Source organism: Typopeltis vanoorti, chromosome 19 (genome assembly GCF_054136105.1).
Source record: "Typopeltis vanoorti isolate ZY-2024b chromosome 19, IOZ_Tvanoo_1.0, whole genome shotgun sequence".
Taxonomy (NCBI): Eukaryota; Metazoa; Arthropoda; class Arachnida; order Uropygi; family Thelyphonidae; genus Typopeltis; species Typopeltis vanoorti.
The window spans coordinates 101,494,995-101,512,744 of NC_143567.1; the positions used below are offsets into that span (position 1 = coordinate 101,494,995).

The 17,750-nt window shown below is 35.8% G+C and overlaps 1 protein-coding gene across 4 annotated transcripts in view; it reads right to left on the reverse strand.

Annotated features, from left to right (window-relative positions):
• osa (trithorax group protein osa) overlaps positions 1–17,750 on the reverse strand; it is a 561,898-nt gene that overhangs the window by 409,815 nt on the left and 134,333 nt on the right. For all 4 annotated transcript variants that reach the window (XM_090409351.1, XM_090409350.1, XM_090409349.1 and 1 more), the window contains exon 2: positions 4,500–4,667. In XM_090409351.1, coding sequence (XP_090265477.1) covers positions 4,500–4,667 — 168 coding nt within the window. The remainder of the gene's footprint in view (positions 1–4,499; positions 4,668–17,750) is intronic.

Below are 17,750 nucleotides of genomic sequence, written 5' to 3' on the forward strand. Positions count from 1 at the left end.
ATCTTTTCATGCCTCCAATCTTTCTCAGGACTCTCATATCTGCAGTCTCTCTAGTCTTTGGTCAAGTGTTTTACTTCTGACCCAGCTCTCAGATCCATAAGTTAAAACTGGTTTGAACACTCTTGTATACAGCTAATTTAGTGTTCTGACTAATTTCTCTCTTATTTCATATGAATTTATTCAATTGACTTCCTACCATACCAGCTTTGTTGATTCTGTTGTCTATTTCCATTTAATTTACCATCTTCACTAAAAATCATGCCTAAGTAGCTGAAATGTTTTACTTTTTCCACAGGTTTCCCCGTTCACAACACAGTTGACATTTTCAACAATTCTACCTATTTTCATTGTCTTTGACTTTTTAATGCTCACCTTCATACCATATCTATTACAACAGTTATTCAATTTAGTCAGGGAATCTTGCAAACTTGTAGCGGATTTATTTAGAAGTATAACATCGTCCGCATAAAGCAAAGAGCTGACATTAACATCTCCAATTCTGATATCATGTTTAATACCACTTTCCTTCAAGATCCATATAGATAATGAATAACAGAGTGGGATAATGTACATCCTCGTCTCACACCAGATTTAACATTAAACCATCTTCCTGTACTTCCTTCAATTCTAACTGCTGACTTACAACTCAAATAAAGACTAAGTATTGCTTGATATAATGCCCCATTGACACCATATAACTGTAGCGTATTGAATAGCTTCTCTCTTGGCACCTCGTCATATGCCTTTTCCAGATCGACAAAACTTAAATACAGATCTTTGTTATATTCCTATGCTTTCTCAACTATTTGTCGTAAAGTGAAGATCTAATCCTGCCAGCCTCTATTTGGCCTGAATCCAGCTTGTTCTTCATCAAGCTTTTCTTCCACAATTCTTCTCAACCGTTTCTCAAGTATACTTGCATAGATCTTGCCAGGAACACCAAGTAGGGAAATACCTCTGTAATTTCACATTTGGTTTTATTTCCCTTTTTATATATGGGTACTATTAGATCTCTACTTCAATCATCGGGAATTCGTCCCTCTGTCCAGGCTTTCTGAACTATGCAGTGCAGCCACTGTAAGACTTTTATACCACCATATTTCTGGTTGAATATCATATACTCCTGCTGCTTTCCACATTTCAAGCCTTTGATGGTTTTTGTTTTTATTAATTTACTTTTCTTGTCTATGAGTTATGATAAGGCCTGTGACAATAGAAGTCTGGAAATATTTTACACCAAAATGAAGTCTTTTAGGCTTTTTCAATATTTATAATTACATATTGACTGAGATCTCTGACATAAGATTGCTATGGTATTAAACAGAGGATTTTTGCTAGTCATCCTTGATGTGAACCAACAGTTCTCAGGACAGTGAAACCAAAAACCACTAATAAAAGGTGAATATATACTCCTAGGCAGAGTTACTACCTTTTAAGCAGTGCAAGTCCAGGCAATTCTGATGTTGAAGGTTGTATTCTCATATTATCTCTGGCTTATGAGAAACTTTTTCTATAAAATAAGGATGGATTTATAATACCTCCTATTTCTATTAATATTTAGACAACCACTGCAATTTGAATTTGACTGATTGCAGATGGCTTTCTCTAAATAGTATTCTTTAAATAGCCTAACAAATCTGAAAGATGTGCAGAATTTTTGTATTTTTGCACGGTATTTTGCATTTTTCTATAGCTAATAGAAACTATGTCCCATAAGACCAGATTGCTCAGTGAAAAATGGAATCTGGTATACTCCATGCTGAAGAGAGAAGTTTATTTATCTTAAGTGGAAATTAGTTTAAAAGGATCAGCTCGCAGCCTGTGATTTACTCATCTAAAGAATCTCAGACCAAAACTACAAATATTAAGAATGATATGATAATCAATGGTTATGTGCCATCCAAAATAAAACAAATTTTGGATAATTACTCTCCATTAGTAAATAGCCCTTCGGATATTAAAACAATATCCATTCCTGATATTAAAGACATCACAGAACAAACCTCTAAGGCTCTTCAGATTGTTTTTTGAGCATACCCCTAGAGCATATCACAATCCTCATTCCTGCAATGTCTCTTACTTTAGCCAGACTGGCTATATTGCAAAAATCTAGTGGTCAGAATATATATACTATATTAAATTTTTTTTTAACTTTTGGTCCTGAACAACAATGGGGGTTCTACTAGTTGCAGAGGTCTTTGTATTACATAAGTACTTTCACATATGAGAGAATGATATTCAAAGCATGTTATTAAGCTCTCCTCAATCAACCCAAACTGTACCAAAACTAGTAATAAATAATATATTTTTTTGAGATAACAATGTTTATGTATTTGTTTGGCATATGTTGTGTTTTTTAATGTGCAAGTTTCTTTTATGTATGCATATATACTCAATGGTCTACTTGACAATCACTTTTATTATTATAGAGGTTGAAAAAAAAAAACCCTTCATAATGTTTGTTATTATGACCACTCCTACTTCATATAACAGTCAACTGTTGTGTTTGCTCTGATGATTTCATGAGCTGCCTACTACAAATATAAGTATTCTATATACAGGGGTCACTTAAGGATCAAAGCCAGTTAACTTGAAGTAGACCTCCACATTAGCTTTAAGGAATGCAGAGAACAATTGGGGCTTCTAACCTAATGTCCAATCCTCACATGGGACAAATGACAATGAAACTCACTTGTGCCTATGGTCACACAAAAGGATGTGGAGGCAACCAATTAGTAAATATCCACTGGATACTGAATGAACAAGGGTGGGTTGGCAATTTGGGACATAGCTAACAAAACTGTAGTTTCTAGTGGCTTAAAAAATACATGTAATGGTACAACATGAGATTTAATGTTGGCTAGAGTACTGCCCAGTTAAACAAAGCCCACTGTTTTTTGTTGGGGAAAGGTAAATGGTGAAAAGTCAGCTGATAAAACTCCAACCCAACATCTAGAAGAAGTTCAATATCAGAAGAACTGAAAATATGAACCATCAACATAAGGAGTATTAATGAAAAGAATACTGAACTTGCAAAGGAACTGGAAAATTACCATGTGGAAATAGTGGCATTACTGAGACAAAGAAAGAAACAAGTGAGATTCTACTAAATAGGTATAGGATGTTAACTACAGGGAAAAAAGAGAGAGAGAGAAGGAAGTAGTGATAGCATTCAACACCAAACATGAATATAAACTTTTTGATTGGAAGGCAATTTCAAATAAAGTTATGTGGGCAAACTCCAAAATGGCACAATCGACAATGAAGCTCACTTGTGCCTATGGTCACATAAAAGGAAGAAGTGGAGTAATTTCCCAGGTCATTACAGCAGGCAGATGACAAAGAAAATGGAACAGTGGTCCCTTGTTGAAGACCTTCCATTCTTCCTTGATTGGCTTCCACTCTAAACTTAAGAGTGGAAGCCAATCGCCAAAAGGCATATAGAAACATCTGAGTGAAATTTGGAGAAAAGAGATAATGGAAAGACTGCCAGATTTCTGCTTAATGCAGACTAGTCCTTGCTGACATCATGTGCAGCATAAAAATATGCACAAATTCATGTGCAGAGAAGATATAAGAAAAGCCTCAATGACATAGTCATTGAGGCTTTTCTTATTCTTTTCTTATTAGTATTCTATATTAAATAATTTTCTTTTTTTTTTTTTTGTCCTTAAGTGGTTTATACATATAGTTAGTTCATTATTCTTTAAAATTGCTGCTGATATAATCAAAGACAGCGTATGATGATCTCACCCAGGAAACATATAGCACATTTTAGTACCATAACGAGGCTATGATTTAGAAGTGGCAATTCTGAGAGAAAAATGAATTTTTTACCCAAGCTGCTTAAAACTTCCAAAACAAGGTACAAGTCATAGCACTAACTAGGCCAAATTCACTGATTCTGCACAACTTCAAATTCATACGTATATTCAAGTTAAAAATAACTAAAACAAAATCTTTAAGCCATGCATATCCACTTGAAAGCTGTTTCTGTAATTATTATTATATGATTTCTTTTTGTTGCTAGTTACATGCTACAAACTACTGTTTCTGATTACAAGACTATACTACATTATGCTTTGCACCTTCCTCATTTTGAAGCTTAATTTAGCCATTCACACAAATTAAACACTATGTTCTATTAAGACATTTTTCAGAATTTTACATTATGATGCTTAAATCACAGAAGAGAAGAGGCAGTTGCAATGAAACCCTAAGATTTTCAATCTCCTGAGGATTTAAACTGTTGACAAGTTAACTGAAAAACAGGGAAGCAACATGACTGCTCCTCCAAGAAAGAGAGAGAGAAAGAATATGCAGGATAAGCCTAATTTCCATCTTAAAAGTTACTTTCACTATAACAGGCAAAAGGATCTAACATAGAAAAGATGATGGGACAGAATGCATAAGTTCAGCCAAAATAGTATTTCTGGTTGTAAAAATAAATAAATTGTTATTATTTTAAAACCCACAAATCACGAGTAGTTAATCCATACCTGCTGAGGATAGCTCTGACTCATGCTTCTGGCAGGAGTTCCTTGTGGTTGAGTTTGGGTGTATGGTCGGTACTGTTGACCATACTGTCCCTGAGCAGATGCTGCAGGGGTCTGTCCGGCTGAAGTCATATATGGCCGCTTCACAGATGGATCAGGTACAGGCCCACTCTAAAAAAAGGACAAAAAAAAAAGTTAAGGTTACTCAAACATGATAATAAATATATTTTGTATATTTATCTGTACCTATCTGTATATTCATCTTTGATATCTTCACACCAGTTCAAGACACAAGAGTATGTAGGGGATTTGAAATAGGAAGTGATCATTTAGTTGAGAGAAGAATAAAACTGCTTTATTCTCTCAGAGCACATGCCTTCTTTTTCTAAGACTATATCTTTAATTTCCTGAGTTCACCACAGAGTTCTGATTTTTCTATCCTTGCAGACAACTTCACAAAATATGTCAAAAAGTAAAATGTGCAATAAAGTTTTAAAAATAATCAGTCAAGATGCTTTCAGAGGTAAACTATAAATCTGAAGAAAAAATGAAAAAGTCTGAAGACAAGAATCGAACCTTGGAGACTCGCTGGCAAACTCAAAAGAAAATATTGAATAATTCAGCCCAAGGAAAAATATGGTGAATAAAGGGTAGAGAAATCAAACTCCGTGGTGGAATCAGGAAGTGAAAGAGATAGTCATGGAAAAGAAGAAGGTTTCTAGAAGGTTTACAGAAAGTTTCTAGCAAGTACATGCTAAGAAATTAGTATATGCTCAGAGAGAGAATAAAGAGAAAAATGTAAGAAAGCAAAGCACTGTGTGAAACTAGCTAAACAAAAGTCACAGGATGACTTTGATAAATCTTAAAAATATTAATATACAATCATAAAAAATCAAGAAGGTGGCAAAATATTCTGGAGTCTATTGAAAAAGTATTAGAAATGGAGGAAAAAGTACAATAAAGGAATCAGAGATGATGAAGGTGACATAAAACTAAAGATATTCTGGATGTCTGGAATAATTACTGGATGAAACAAGAAGTGAAAGAACAGTAGTAGAAAATGATGTGGAGGAATGCAATCAACAACCTAAAATGTGGAAAGACAGCCGAGTAGAAATTAACTAACCGTTGTCATAAATTTAGCATGATGAAAATCAGCCATAAAAAAAAATGAAGAAACAGGCAAAAATACTGAAAACATCAATTGCATCCAGACTGGAGAACCTATCAAACATATAAAGCATTATCTATCTAGGTGTAATTTTTTAGTGAAAATGGCAAACTAAATATGGAGATAGACAACAGATTTAGTAAAGCTGATATTGTAGGGTGTGAACTGGCTATCATAATACAATATATATGGAATAAGAGAAAAATAAGTCAAACAAGCTATGTACAATTAAACCAATTTTAACTTATAGATCAGAGCAGAGTTAGAAATAGAACACTTTATCAAAGATCAAATACCACTCGTATAATAGTTCTGAGAAAAATCAGGAGAACAAGCAGATAGCATCAATGGCAGAACCAAAACGTAAGGAGCTTAACATTGTTAGCATCCAGGAACATGTGAGAAGAGCTAATCTTAGGTGGTAGGGTATGGTGAAAACAAAATGGGAGAGGAAAGGTTAGCAAAACTTTTTTTGAAGGGGGGGGGTGTTAAAATGTCAGGAAAAAGATCCAATGTAAAACTGAGCTCTAAGTGGATTTAAACTTAAATCCACTTTTAAAGATTTAAATCATGCCTTATACTTAAACATTACTGTTTAAGTATAATGCACACATATGCTATGATTGGGGGAAAGTTGAGAAGAAAGAAAGTTATTAGCAGGAATTTAAAGCCCTGCTGTTAAAAATTTTCTTCCTCCTCATAAGAGTTTTTTTTTTTAATTTGGAAATATAGCAGGTAACAGATTATGCTACACCCAATTGTAGTCTTACATATACCAAAAACTAGCACATTTCTTCAAATGTTCTGTGTGGGTTATAAAGAAGTGGGTAACAGAAATAAAAAAATCCCCGATAGAACTTATAGGACGAGAGGCATCTTGAAAAAGTGTTGTATTTGATCTCAATAGCAGGCTTGCCGAATTACCTAATCCTCAGTCCACCCACATGCATTTACATTTCAGGGATCAAATTCAAATTAGAAAAAAATAAATAAATAATTGGCATTACACTAACACATCTAATAAGATAATAATGTGTATATTATTCCATAACCATTACAACACACAAATATCTGGAGGAGGAGAATAAAACAATAATAATAGCTGCAACTCAAAATTATATACCAGCTACTACTATAGAAGATGAATCTGTAGGGCTACCATCAAGGCAAGAACTTAGCAAAACAGTACATTTCAGGACAAACAAATCCCTAGGAGCAGATAAAATTCTTGCAGAGTTACTGAAAGCAGGAGTAACGAAACTAGAAGACAAAATATATAAATTTAGTTTAACTATATGGAACAAAGAGCAAGTCAAAAGTATTATGTACAATAAACATACAAAATATTTATTTTTATTAAAAAAAAAACATTAAATCCACTTATGAAGAAGGTAACTGGTGTTTACCAAGCAGGTTTCAGAAAGGCAAGTCTACAATTCATCAGATACATGCAGTTAAATAATTATTAAAGAAATTTTGAGCATTTGATATAAATATTCAGATTTTTGTTGATTTCCAACAAGAATATGATAGCATTAATATAGAAAAATTATTATTACGGGCAACTCCAAGGAGTCCTTAAACTCTTCGAAGGAGGCCCTAAACATTATGTCAAGAACAACTATTCAACATCCACACGGTATCTATCATAATTTGCCTTGAACTCATTCACAGTCATGACACCCACAACAGACTCTGGCAGATTATTCCACTCATTCACCACTCTCCAAGTAAAACACCTAGTTCTAACACCCTTGCTAGCCACACTCTTTCCCAGTTTCCATGGATGGGCCCCTAGTCCTCCCACCTCCAGTCCTGTTCTGAAAAATAACCTCTGAATTAATCTTATAGAAACCCTTTAGTAATTTGAATGTCTCAATCATATCACCCCTTTTCCACCTATCAACCAATTTCTGCAATCCACAAATCTTCATCCTGTTCTCATAAGGTTCATTCCATAGACATGCTATCATCTTGGTCACTCGCCTCTGGATCCTCTCCACCTCCTCCCCATCAAGAATAAACCCTGGTGCCCAGATCTGGACACAGTAGTCAAGATCGGGTCTTATCAAGGTTCGATATAGAGAGGCAATAACTTGCTTGTCTCTGATCATCAAAGTATTCTTCAGTAACCAAGTGATTTGATGAGCTTATTTAGCCACTTTTGGAATGTGGCCCCTAAACTTCAATTGACTATCCACCAACACTCCTAAATCCCTGGCCTCGTCAATCTCCTGGAGTACAGTTCCACCAATGTGGTATACTGCTGCTAATCTTTTCACCCCAAAATGCATAACCTTACACTTTGCACATTAAATTGACATCCATTCTCCTTAGCCCAGTCCTCCAATCTATCCAAATCATCCTGCAAAATTTTGACATCATGTGCATTCACTATTACTCTACCCAACTTTGCATCATCAGGAAACAAATGAACAGTTCCAATCAGATCCTTTCCTATATCGTTAATGAACAAATTAAATAGTAGTGGTCCAAGAACAGAACCATGCAGCCCACCACTAGTCACAGCAGGCCGTCTTTTAGACTCTACTCCTGAATAAATTACTCTCTGATATCTCTCCATCAACCACCCTCCTATTCATCTCACAACTCTATATCCATCCCCATATGCTGCAGTTTACTGATTAGAATTCCATGCGGTATCCTGTCAAAGGCCTTAGCAAGGTCCAGCAGCATCACTGTAAACCCACCCTTATCCAGTTCAGCCATCACTGTGTTATAAAACTTGGGCAAGTTACTGAGGCATAATCTACATTTCACAAAATCATGCTGTCCCCCCAAACAGTATCCCATTTTAATCTATCCATTCCTGTATTTTTCTCGACTACTTTCTCCAAAACCTTGACAATGACTCCTGATATGCTGATCGGTCAGTAATTTGCAACAGCAGTCTTAGGAATCCCTTTTATGCAGTGGAACTATTTTCCCCTCTTTCCACTCCCTCGGGACTAACCCAGACCCGAGACTCAAATTAAACAAAATGGTCAACGGCACAGACAATTCTTTAGCCACTTCACGTATGACCCAAGCTGGTATACCATCCAATCCTACAGATGTATCACATTAAGGTTTTGTAATATACTATTCATTCACCTCAATTCCCGTATAAGTTATTGGTTCCTTCATTCCTGCAATATCACCACCTGGATGATATACTCTTGCAAAGTGCTCGCTCAGTAATGTCACTATATCAATTGATTCAGTTACCTTCCTACCATCGGCATTCCTTAAAATCATTCTGCCGTATACACTTTTTCTTTTACTTGCAGCATGTCAAAAAAACTGTTTGGGATTCTCTTTAGTGCGTGGCTAATTTCCTTTCATAATCCACTTTTGCTTTTCTTACCACACTCGTTACCTTTCTGGCCTGTGCTTTATACTGTTCATGTGCCTGCAGGTCACCTTTCTCCTTAACACGTTCGCTACCAACTACGAGTATACTCATAGTGGGTAAACCTGCTTCACAAGCCAGCTACGAGTATACTCGTATGACGCTTACCGCCGGGAACGAGATTATTGTAGTGACCTTGAAGAAGTGAAAATGCTTGGCTTGTGGGGCTAGCATCAAAACTGTATTCTCATAGACCGTATATGCTCTGTACAAGCCAACTACGAGTATACTCATAGGACGCTTACCTCCGGTAACGAGATTATCGTACTGACGTTGAAGAAGTGAAATTGCTCGGCGTAGGGGAACAGACCATGCCGAAGTAGCGTGGCAGCGAACGTGTTAAATTCCTTCCACAGTTGTTTCTTTTTTTGCAGCTCAAGCTTAATGGTGTTATTCTCCATTTAACCCCTACTTGATTTACTATCCGGACTCTAGGTATACAGCCAGCCATTACCTCCTTCAAACGTGCCTTTACCGCTTCCCATGCACTATCAACCTCCAGCCCTTGCAGTTTTACATGCCATGACACTGAACCAAGCAATCTCTCCTAAGCTTGTCATACTTACCAGCCCAGTAATTCCACACGTACCCTGTCATAATTGAAAATTCCATGCATTTAGCCACCCCCCAGGTCAAGACCTTTTGATCCACCAATTGGTGGCAACGTAGTCATATTCAATAGTCAAATTTTCAGATGCAATTACTAGGTCAAGCACTCTCGAATCCCTAGTATATTCCATTACATGCTGTCTCAGGTAGTTATCCCTTAATAACTGCATAAAATCCAATTCCTTCCTCCCATGTGTCCTCTTCTCCTTCCAATCAATGTTACCATAGTTGAAATCTCCCATAATAATTATCCTCCTTCCACCCATTGCATCTATTTGCTTATTTATACTATCTCCACCATCTATTCCATCACCTGGTCTATAGCAGCACCCAACTGTATATTTTGTTCTGCTTGTCTCAATCTCACACCAAATAGCCTTAAATGTGCTCTTTTCACTATTCTGCAGTTCAACTTCTATTCTCCTTGGCTGTAGTTCATCAGCTATCATCAATAACACTCCTCCCCCCATTTTTTTTCTGTCCCTCCTGAACACACTATACCCTTCACATTCTATCCCAAAATTATATGAGATTATGATACACTTTGGAAAACCAGATAAACTAGTAAGGTTTATAAGATTAACAATGGAAAACACAAAAAGCACAGGCTAAAATACTAAAATGATTTATCAGATCCAATAACTCAAGAATTAAAACAAGGAGATGGCCAAAAGAAATTAATTCAAAATTCATAAAAATTTATGGGCACTCTTCTCCTTCGTTTTCGACAATTAAGAAATGGACTGCAGAGTTTAAATGTGGGCGTACCGGCCTTAAAGATGATCCACATGAATGAAGGACATCCGAAAAGTGTAACAACACCAGAAATCATTGATCAAATGCATGATATGGTATTGGATGACTGGCGAGTCAAAGTGCATGAAATTGCCGAGATTATAGGCATTTCAAAAGAATGTGTAGGATATATTTTGCATGAAGAATTGCAAATGAAAAAAAGCTTTGCGCAAGATGGGTGCTGCGCTTGCTCACAGCAGATCAAATATGCACGTGCATGAAAATCTCTGAACAGTGCTGGGAGTGTTTTAACAAGACTAATACTGATTTTGTGTATTGATTTATTACTGTGGATGAGACTTGGATTCACCATTGCACACCAGAATCCGAACAGCAGTGAAAACAGTGGACAGAAGCCAGTTGTTCAGTGCCAAAGAAGACAAAGTCGGTTCCATCAGCAGGAAAGGTCATGGCATCAGTGTTTTGGGATGCTAAAGGCATTTTGTTAATATTTTAGCATACTGGCTACCTTGAGAACTTCCCTGTTTAGGAAGTCTGTTACAGATTGTTTTGATTTTTTTTTTTTTTTTTAAATTCAAGATGTGGAGCACTTTAGACTTGGTGCTATTGAAGGCAAGTTCTTCATTGGCCATTACTTCTAACTGTAGACGTCTCCAAATCATTATTGCATCATCTGCAAAAGCTATGACCTTTGTTTCCGTAGTGAGAGGAAGTCTTAATAATGAGTCGCACTGAATGTTCCAGAAACCTGGTCCACAGCAGGAACCTTAAAGATAGCCTTGTTTGACTTCTTTTCTTGCAGCTGTGGTTTTCAATGTCATGGTTGCTCTTCTGTCTGTAAAATAATTTTTTGTAAAGTAGAGTAGGTTTTTTGGACATTTGAAATCTCTTAATTGATTAATTATAGCTGACCACCATACAGCATTGAAGGCTCCTTGTACATCGAGTGAGTATTGTCTTTTTTTTTTTTTTTTTTTTTTTTTTTTTTTTTTTTTTTTGTTGTAGACTGTCTTCTATGAACTCTTTAGTCTTCAATATTGTGTCTACTGTGCTTGACTGAGGTCTAAATACTGATTGCTGCTAAATTGGTCTCTTGAGTAGACAAAGTGCATTATCTGGTTTATCAGAAGTTTTTCTGAGACTAATTGGCTTGCATTTGCTAATTTCGTTGGATGTTTCTTTTCCTGGTTTGATTATGGGTATAATGCCGGCTTGGGTTGGCCAAGTGATTAGCATATTTGCTCTCCAGCCAAAAGGCTGTGGGTTTGAATCCTGCCATTGGCATGGATGTTTGTGAATCTCTGTTAAAATACTAGTGGTGATGGTAAGCAGTAGATGGTGGATTGAGTGGTGGAGACAGAGAGTTGTAGAGTAAGTGCCCTCCCTCGCTCGACAAGTCTTTGGACTCCTTCAAGGTGCCACGTAATGATAATAATGTTAGAGCATTTCCATAATAAAGGAAATTGCCCTCTTTTTAGGCATTTGTTGTAAACTGCTGTTATGAATTTGGGGAATTCCAAAGGAGGATTGCATCCGTTGATTTTAATATTGACTTGATTTCATTAGATGTAAATAAATCATCGTTAAGAGTTTTATGTCTGTTTCTATTCTCTGTAAGTTTTGTGGATTTCTTCATCTGTTGATTCGTCCTCATCTAGAATAAACTTGTTTATCATAATAGTTGCAGTCTGCTAAGTGTTTAGTGTGAGAGCCATTAGTTTTCTTAATAGTTTATAATATAGGTGTTGCCTTATTCTTGCTTGCAGCTAATTTATATATACAGTTTCAGGTTTCTTAAAATTGAAAAAGGTCACAAGGAACAGTCCTCTGAAGTCTAATTCAATGGAAGCATCACTTCTAGGAATAAGCAACAAAACTAAGTACATTTTCTTAAACTCTGTACCTTAGAAAAACTTAACAGTTCAATCAGAAAATTATCATACTACAACTATGATGAACACTAAAATGGCAGCATGGAACTAGAGTTCAAAAAAGCTCTTGATTTGCTGCTTAACATTGCCAAAGTAATTAGTAATTTAAGGTGTATTGTCTGTTATAAGTGTTAGTTTGTACTTCCTGAAGATGTCTCAGTGACGGAGACAAAATAATGGAAGAATGAAAATAGTTTTTTAGTACTATTAATACTCCATTCAACTCCCAGCACTTAAGTCTTATACACAGATACCGGTATTTTTTAAACTTAGCTCTGGAATACATTATTCAATCACTACAAACATACAACAGGCACCATAAATTAAAGATACCGTGAAATTATATATATATATAGGCAGCCTATATAATTATATATATATATATATATATAATTATATATAACTATATAATTATATATATATATATATATATATATATATATATATATATATATATATATATAATTATATATAACTATATAATTATATGTTGTTAACGCCCTTCAAAATATCGAATGGCCACCAACAGTCTTTAATAATTTTTCCTGAAGTGTCCGAGACTCTTACAATTTCCATAAATGTTATACAGAAGTAATAGGCTTTGAAGATTGATATAATCCCCTGATCCATCGGTTGCAAAAGCGATGTTGTGTTTGGGGGCATGCAAACAACCTTGACATTCAACGGTATTTTTACTTCAGCAAGGTTTTGAGGATGTCCAGGGGCATTATCCAAGAGAAGCAAATGTCTTGGCTTGTAAATAATTTTCTTTACAGAAGCGAAGCAGGGTAGGACAAAAATAATTTGTGCCAATCTATAAAACGTCTTGTGTAACCCAAGCTTTCTTGTTCCATTTCCAATAGATTGGCAGCATGGCTTTTAGACCCTTGAAGGCACATGGCGATTGTGAATGGTACACCAACATTGGTTTAAGCTTCAAAGTTCCGGAGACATTTGCACCCACCAAAAGCATAAGTCTAATTTTTGCAGCTTTAAAAAGTGGAGCGGAACGTTCTTCACAGGAAATGAAGGTGCGTGATGACAATTTTTTCCAGTAGAGCCCAGTCTCATCAACATTAAAAATGAGATCAGGAAGATAACTTCCTTGTTCTACACAGTCTTGAAATTCTTTAGGAAAAGCAGCCACTGCAGCAACATTTGCACTTGCTGCCTCACCACATAATTTGACACTGTGGCACTTACTTCGAGACTTAAATTTCATGAACCAATCTTTGCTTCCTAAAAATGTTTCTTCACCTCCATCTGTCTTTTTAAGATCCTCAAAAATTGTTTTTGCTTTCTCAGTTATAACAGCCTGTGTCAGAGAAATGTTTTTCTGATTCAAGTCATCCACCCATAATGATAATTTTTCCATTTTTTCATGAAGTTTACCCCTGCTATAACATACATGTTTTGCATTTAGTGTGCCGTAGATTGTTGCGCAGACTGTTTTATTCTATCTGCATTTTTCATAATTGTAGTAACAGTAAATGGAGGTAAGTTCATACTTCTACAGACATTAGCATGTGTCTGCCCATCTTCCATTCTTCAAATCACCTCCATCTTCTTTTCAAGTGCGATTGATTTCTGCGCCTTCTTAACACCAAGTTCTGCTAATTTTTCTGCACTTCTATTATCAGACATGGTATGTAATTATGTACTTTATCAATTTAAATACGTATGTACGTAAAAAAAATTAAATAGAACAATTAGGTAGGTTCAACATTAAAACTAGGTTTGAAACATATACATTGTAGTAACTCAGTAAACACTCAAACACTAGAGTGCCTGCTAGCATCGTTTCTCAGTCAATCACACTACAGTAAGAAAGCACACGCAGGAAACCAGCGTTATTGTGAATCGGCTTAAATTGAACCGCCGTAAACCGAGGGCTGCCTGTACTTGGTTTAATCCTTTATCCAAGTGTAAGCAAACAAGTCTACGCCTGAACTATTTTCAGGACTGGGGTAACTCGTGTAAAGAAGCTCATGACTTCACATTGCTTGCCTTAGCATCCCATAATGCAAAGCACATTTCCTTGCAGACATGTATAATGCTATGTATTATGGGAAGGGCCTTTTGGGCATTTGGCAACTCTCATATAAAAAATATGACTTCTGCATTACCTCAACCTTAGTATCACCTCTGAGTCTGGCTCCCACTGATGAGACTTCAAAAAAGATCGAAACCGCTCTGGATAGTGGCCCTTCCCATAATGAATAGCATTATACATGTCCAGAAGGAGATCTGCTTTGCATTATGGGATACTAAGGCAAGTGATATGAAGTCATGAGATTACAGCATGTGCAGATGACATTAACATCATGTCAAGAATCAAACAAAGCTGAAGAAACATATCTGGAATTTTAAAAAATTAGCATATGAGATACAAAAATAATGTTTAAGATCAAGTGGAATCTGATACAAGTATGACAATTGTCAACTCTGCAACAGAAAAAGTTGAACAAATTCAAATATTTAGGAGTAATGATCATTAGCCAAATGAGCTGGCTGAATGCAGAATCAAATTAAAAAAAAAAAGAATAATTAGACTTTTTCAGTATCTAAATAATTTGCCATATTGTTACCTAAGGATGTCAAACCTGGATAGTTATGTTGATGGTAGAGAAATTGATTTTAGCTTTTGAAAGGAAAGACCTCAGAAAAATATCTGGCCAAGTGAAAGATAATAGTCTGGAGGATCAGATACAACCATTAGTTATATCAGCTGTATGAAAAACTATAATATCTAGTATAATTAAGTTCAAAAAACTGCAGTGGACAGGATATGTTTTATCTATGGAAAATAACAGTAGTTTTAAGAAAACTATAAACAGTAAAATTCTTGGTAAAAGACCAAAATAAAACCCCAAGAATAAGATGGACAGATACCATGAGTCAAGATAAAAACATCATATGGCAATGTCCAACCTGGAGAAGTAAGGGCCTGGAACAGACAGGGCTGGAGACAACAAATCCAGGAAGCCAATGCTTCATTTGGGATGCAGATCCACAGGAGGAAGTAGATGTCACAAACTGGGAAGAGTCATCATAGTTAATGAAGGTGATGTAGAGATCTTGCAGGATGAGGTCACATGCTATGCACTACATTTATGAAAACTGAACTACAAGATGACAACGAGACAAGGGACTTGGGTGGGGGGGGGGGGAACAGAACTGAAGTTTAGAGGACATATTGCAAAGGTAGACAACAGCAAATCAAACTACATGGTTGTTGAAGAACACACTGACAAGAAGAGATAGCAAAGTTCTTGTTCCACTTTATAAGGCAGTAATAAGAGTATATCTGGACTACTGTGCACAGAATTGGTCCCTAGATTCCTTGGTGGAGATGAAGCAGTGTGGAGAAAATACAGAGGCAAGTGACAAAGACTGTGGATTGTTTCCTGATGACAGACTGAAAGTGTGGGGCTTCAAAAACTAGCTAATAGGCATAAGAGAAGAGATATGATAGAAGCATATAAGTTATTAAATGGGTTTTATAGGATTGACACTGATAAATTTTCTGTACAGTACAGGAAAGGAGAGAACAAGCTATTCCTTGGAAATTGTGCAAGACTGTGGTTAACAAGTGTTAAGATGAGATTTTTTTTTTTTTTTTGCTTCGAGAGCGGGGAATGTGTGGAATGCGTTAGGTAGAGGTAGTTGTGAGTGCATCTGTGAATGAGTTTAAGGAGAGGTATGATAGGTATTGTGTAAATAATGGCTAGAGTGTCAATATAGGGTATCTTGCAATGAACATTCTGACACCATTCTTACTATATAATAATAATAAACTGAAGTTGATAGCACCATAAACAGGACAAAAAAGGTTTTAATGCCTCATGAGTGAATGAAGTAATTTTAACTAAAGGTGAGGTATAAGTGGAGTTTGGAGTGAGGATAATAAATGGCATCCTACACAAAACTGAAAATGAAGGCTTTTTTTCTTGTTTTTATGTCATGCTTGAGCTCTGGAGTTGTGATATGCAATTTTTGGCCAAAGTATATTGATCTTTCAAATTTGTAAGTCAGTGAAGCCATTAAGAAATAAAGACAGTCAGTTAAGGATGTATGGTGTGCGAGCGAGTTTGATTTCATGGAGTTTTCTCAATCCTGGAAAAGTTTGCCGAGTAATTGTTAATTTTAGGATATCTGTCAAGGTTATTAGTGATAATGGATGGGAAAGGAGTATGAGAATTCAGTGAAATCTTTTTCAAACTTGAGGTTTCATGTTGTAGGCCTCGGAAGTTTATACGATGTGACTGAACCAACTTCTAGAGACATTGAGACCATCATTCAGAACTATGAGAAAATTAATTATGATCTAATGGTTTGGTTTAAACTTTCTATCAAAATCAAAAATAATAATAAGGCAATGTAGACATGCATGTAGAGAAGAAAAGGAAGTGAATCCTTGTTGGATAAACAAAATGTCTAAGCTTTGGAGAGAACTTGGAAAGTATAGTTTTTATGCTGATTTTAAAGAGGACATGTTTGTGTGCAAATTTGTTTTATGGTAACAGCAATTGCATTTTTGTAACTTTAATTTACAAGTTCGAAAAAAATTACTTTTATGGATTTTTTTTTTTAGAGTAATTCGTGTAAAGGAAGATATAAATTATATTCAGTTCTGGTTTGCAAAGGCTTTTCATTGGAACAGCTATAGAATGATTCTGAGGATACTAATGATATCAATCTTGTATTGCAGAATGGATGGGAATTCCCATCTATATCTTGGTCTAAGTGTGTGTGTGTGTGCGCACGCGCACACATGCTTACATTACAATAGACTAAGAAGGATAAAACCATTAACAGTAAATGTGTAACTGATGTATTATCTAGGAAAGGAAGTTCCCGTGTTTCTATTTCAATATTAACTGAATAAATTTTCATTTGTAAAGATCTCAGAGGGATGTGCTAATAATTTGGTAGCAAAAAGGGGGGGGGGGGGAATACACCAATTCTCATCTCCACCTAAATTTTGTATTTTAAATGCAAGAAACTGATGGACTTGCTCAAAATATTCTATAGAAAGTGATAAGTTGGTAGAAAAATGGTTGCATGCCCAAAGAAGTATACTTTTTTTTTTTTTTGTAAGCAAAAAATTCCACATACAAAACATCTCAGAATGATGACAATGAGCAAAGAGGGACAGTAGTAGGGTGGAAACTGTAGAAGAATGGTATCACTGATGGGGTCTTTTGTAAATAGTGTAGATATATCAAAATCAGACTAAAATGTCCTTTGTGTCTGCATAGGAAAAGAACCTAAAAAGAATTGTCTGGCTCTTGATCATCTTCCTCCAATGATTCCAATCAAGGCTATATTTGGTAATCTCCGAGAGGGCATTCTCTGGAGGTGTTCAAGCCATC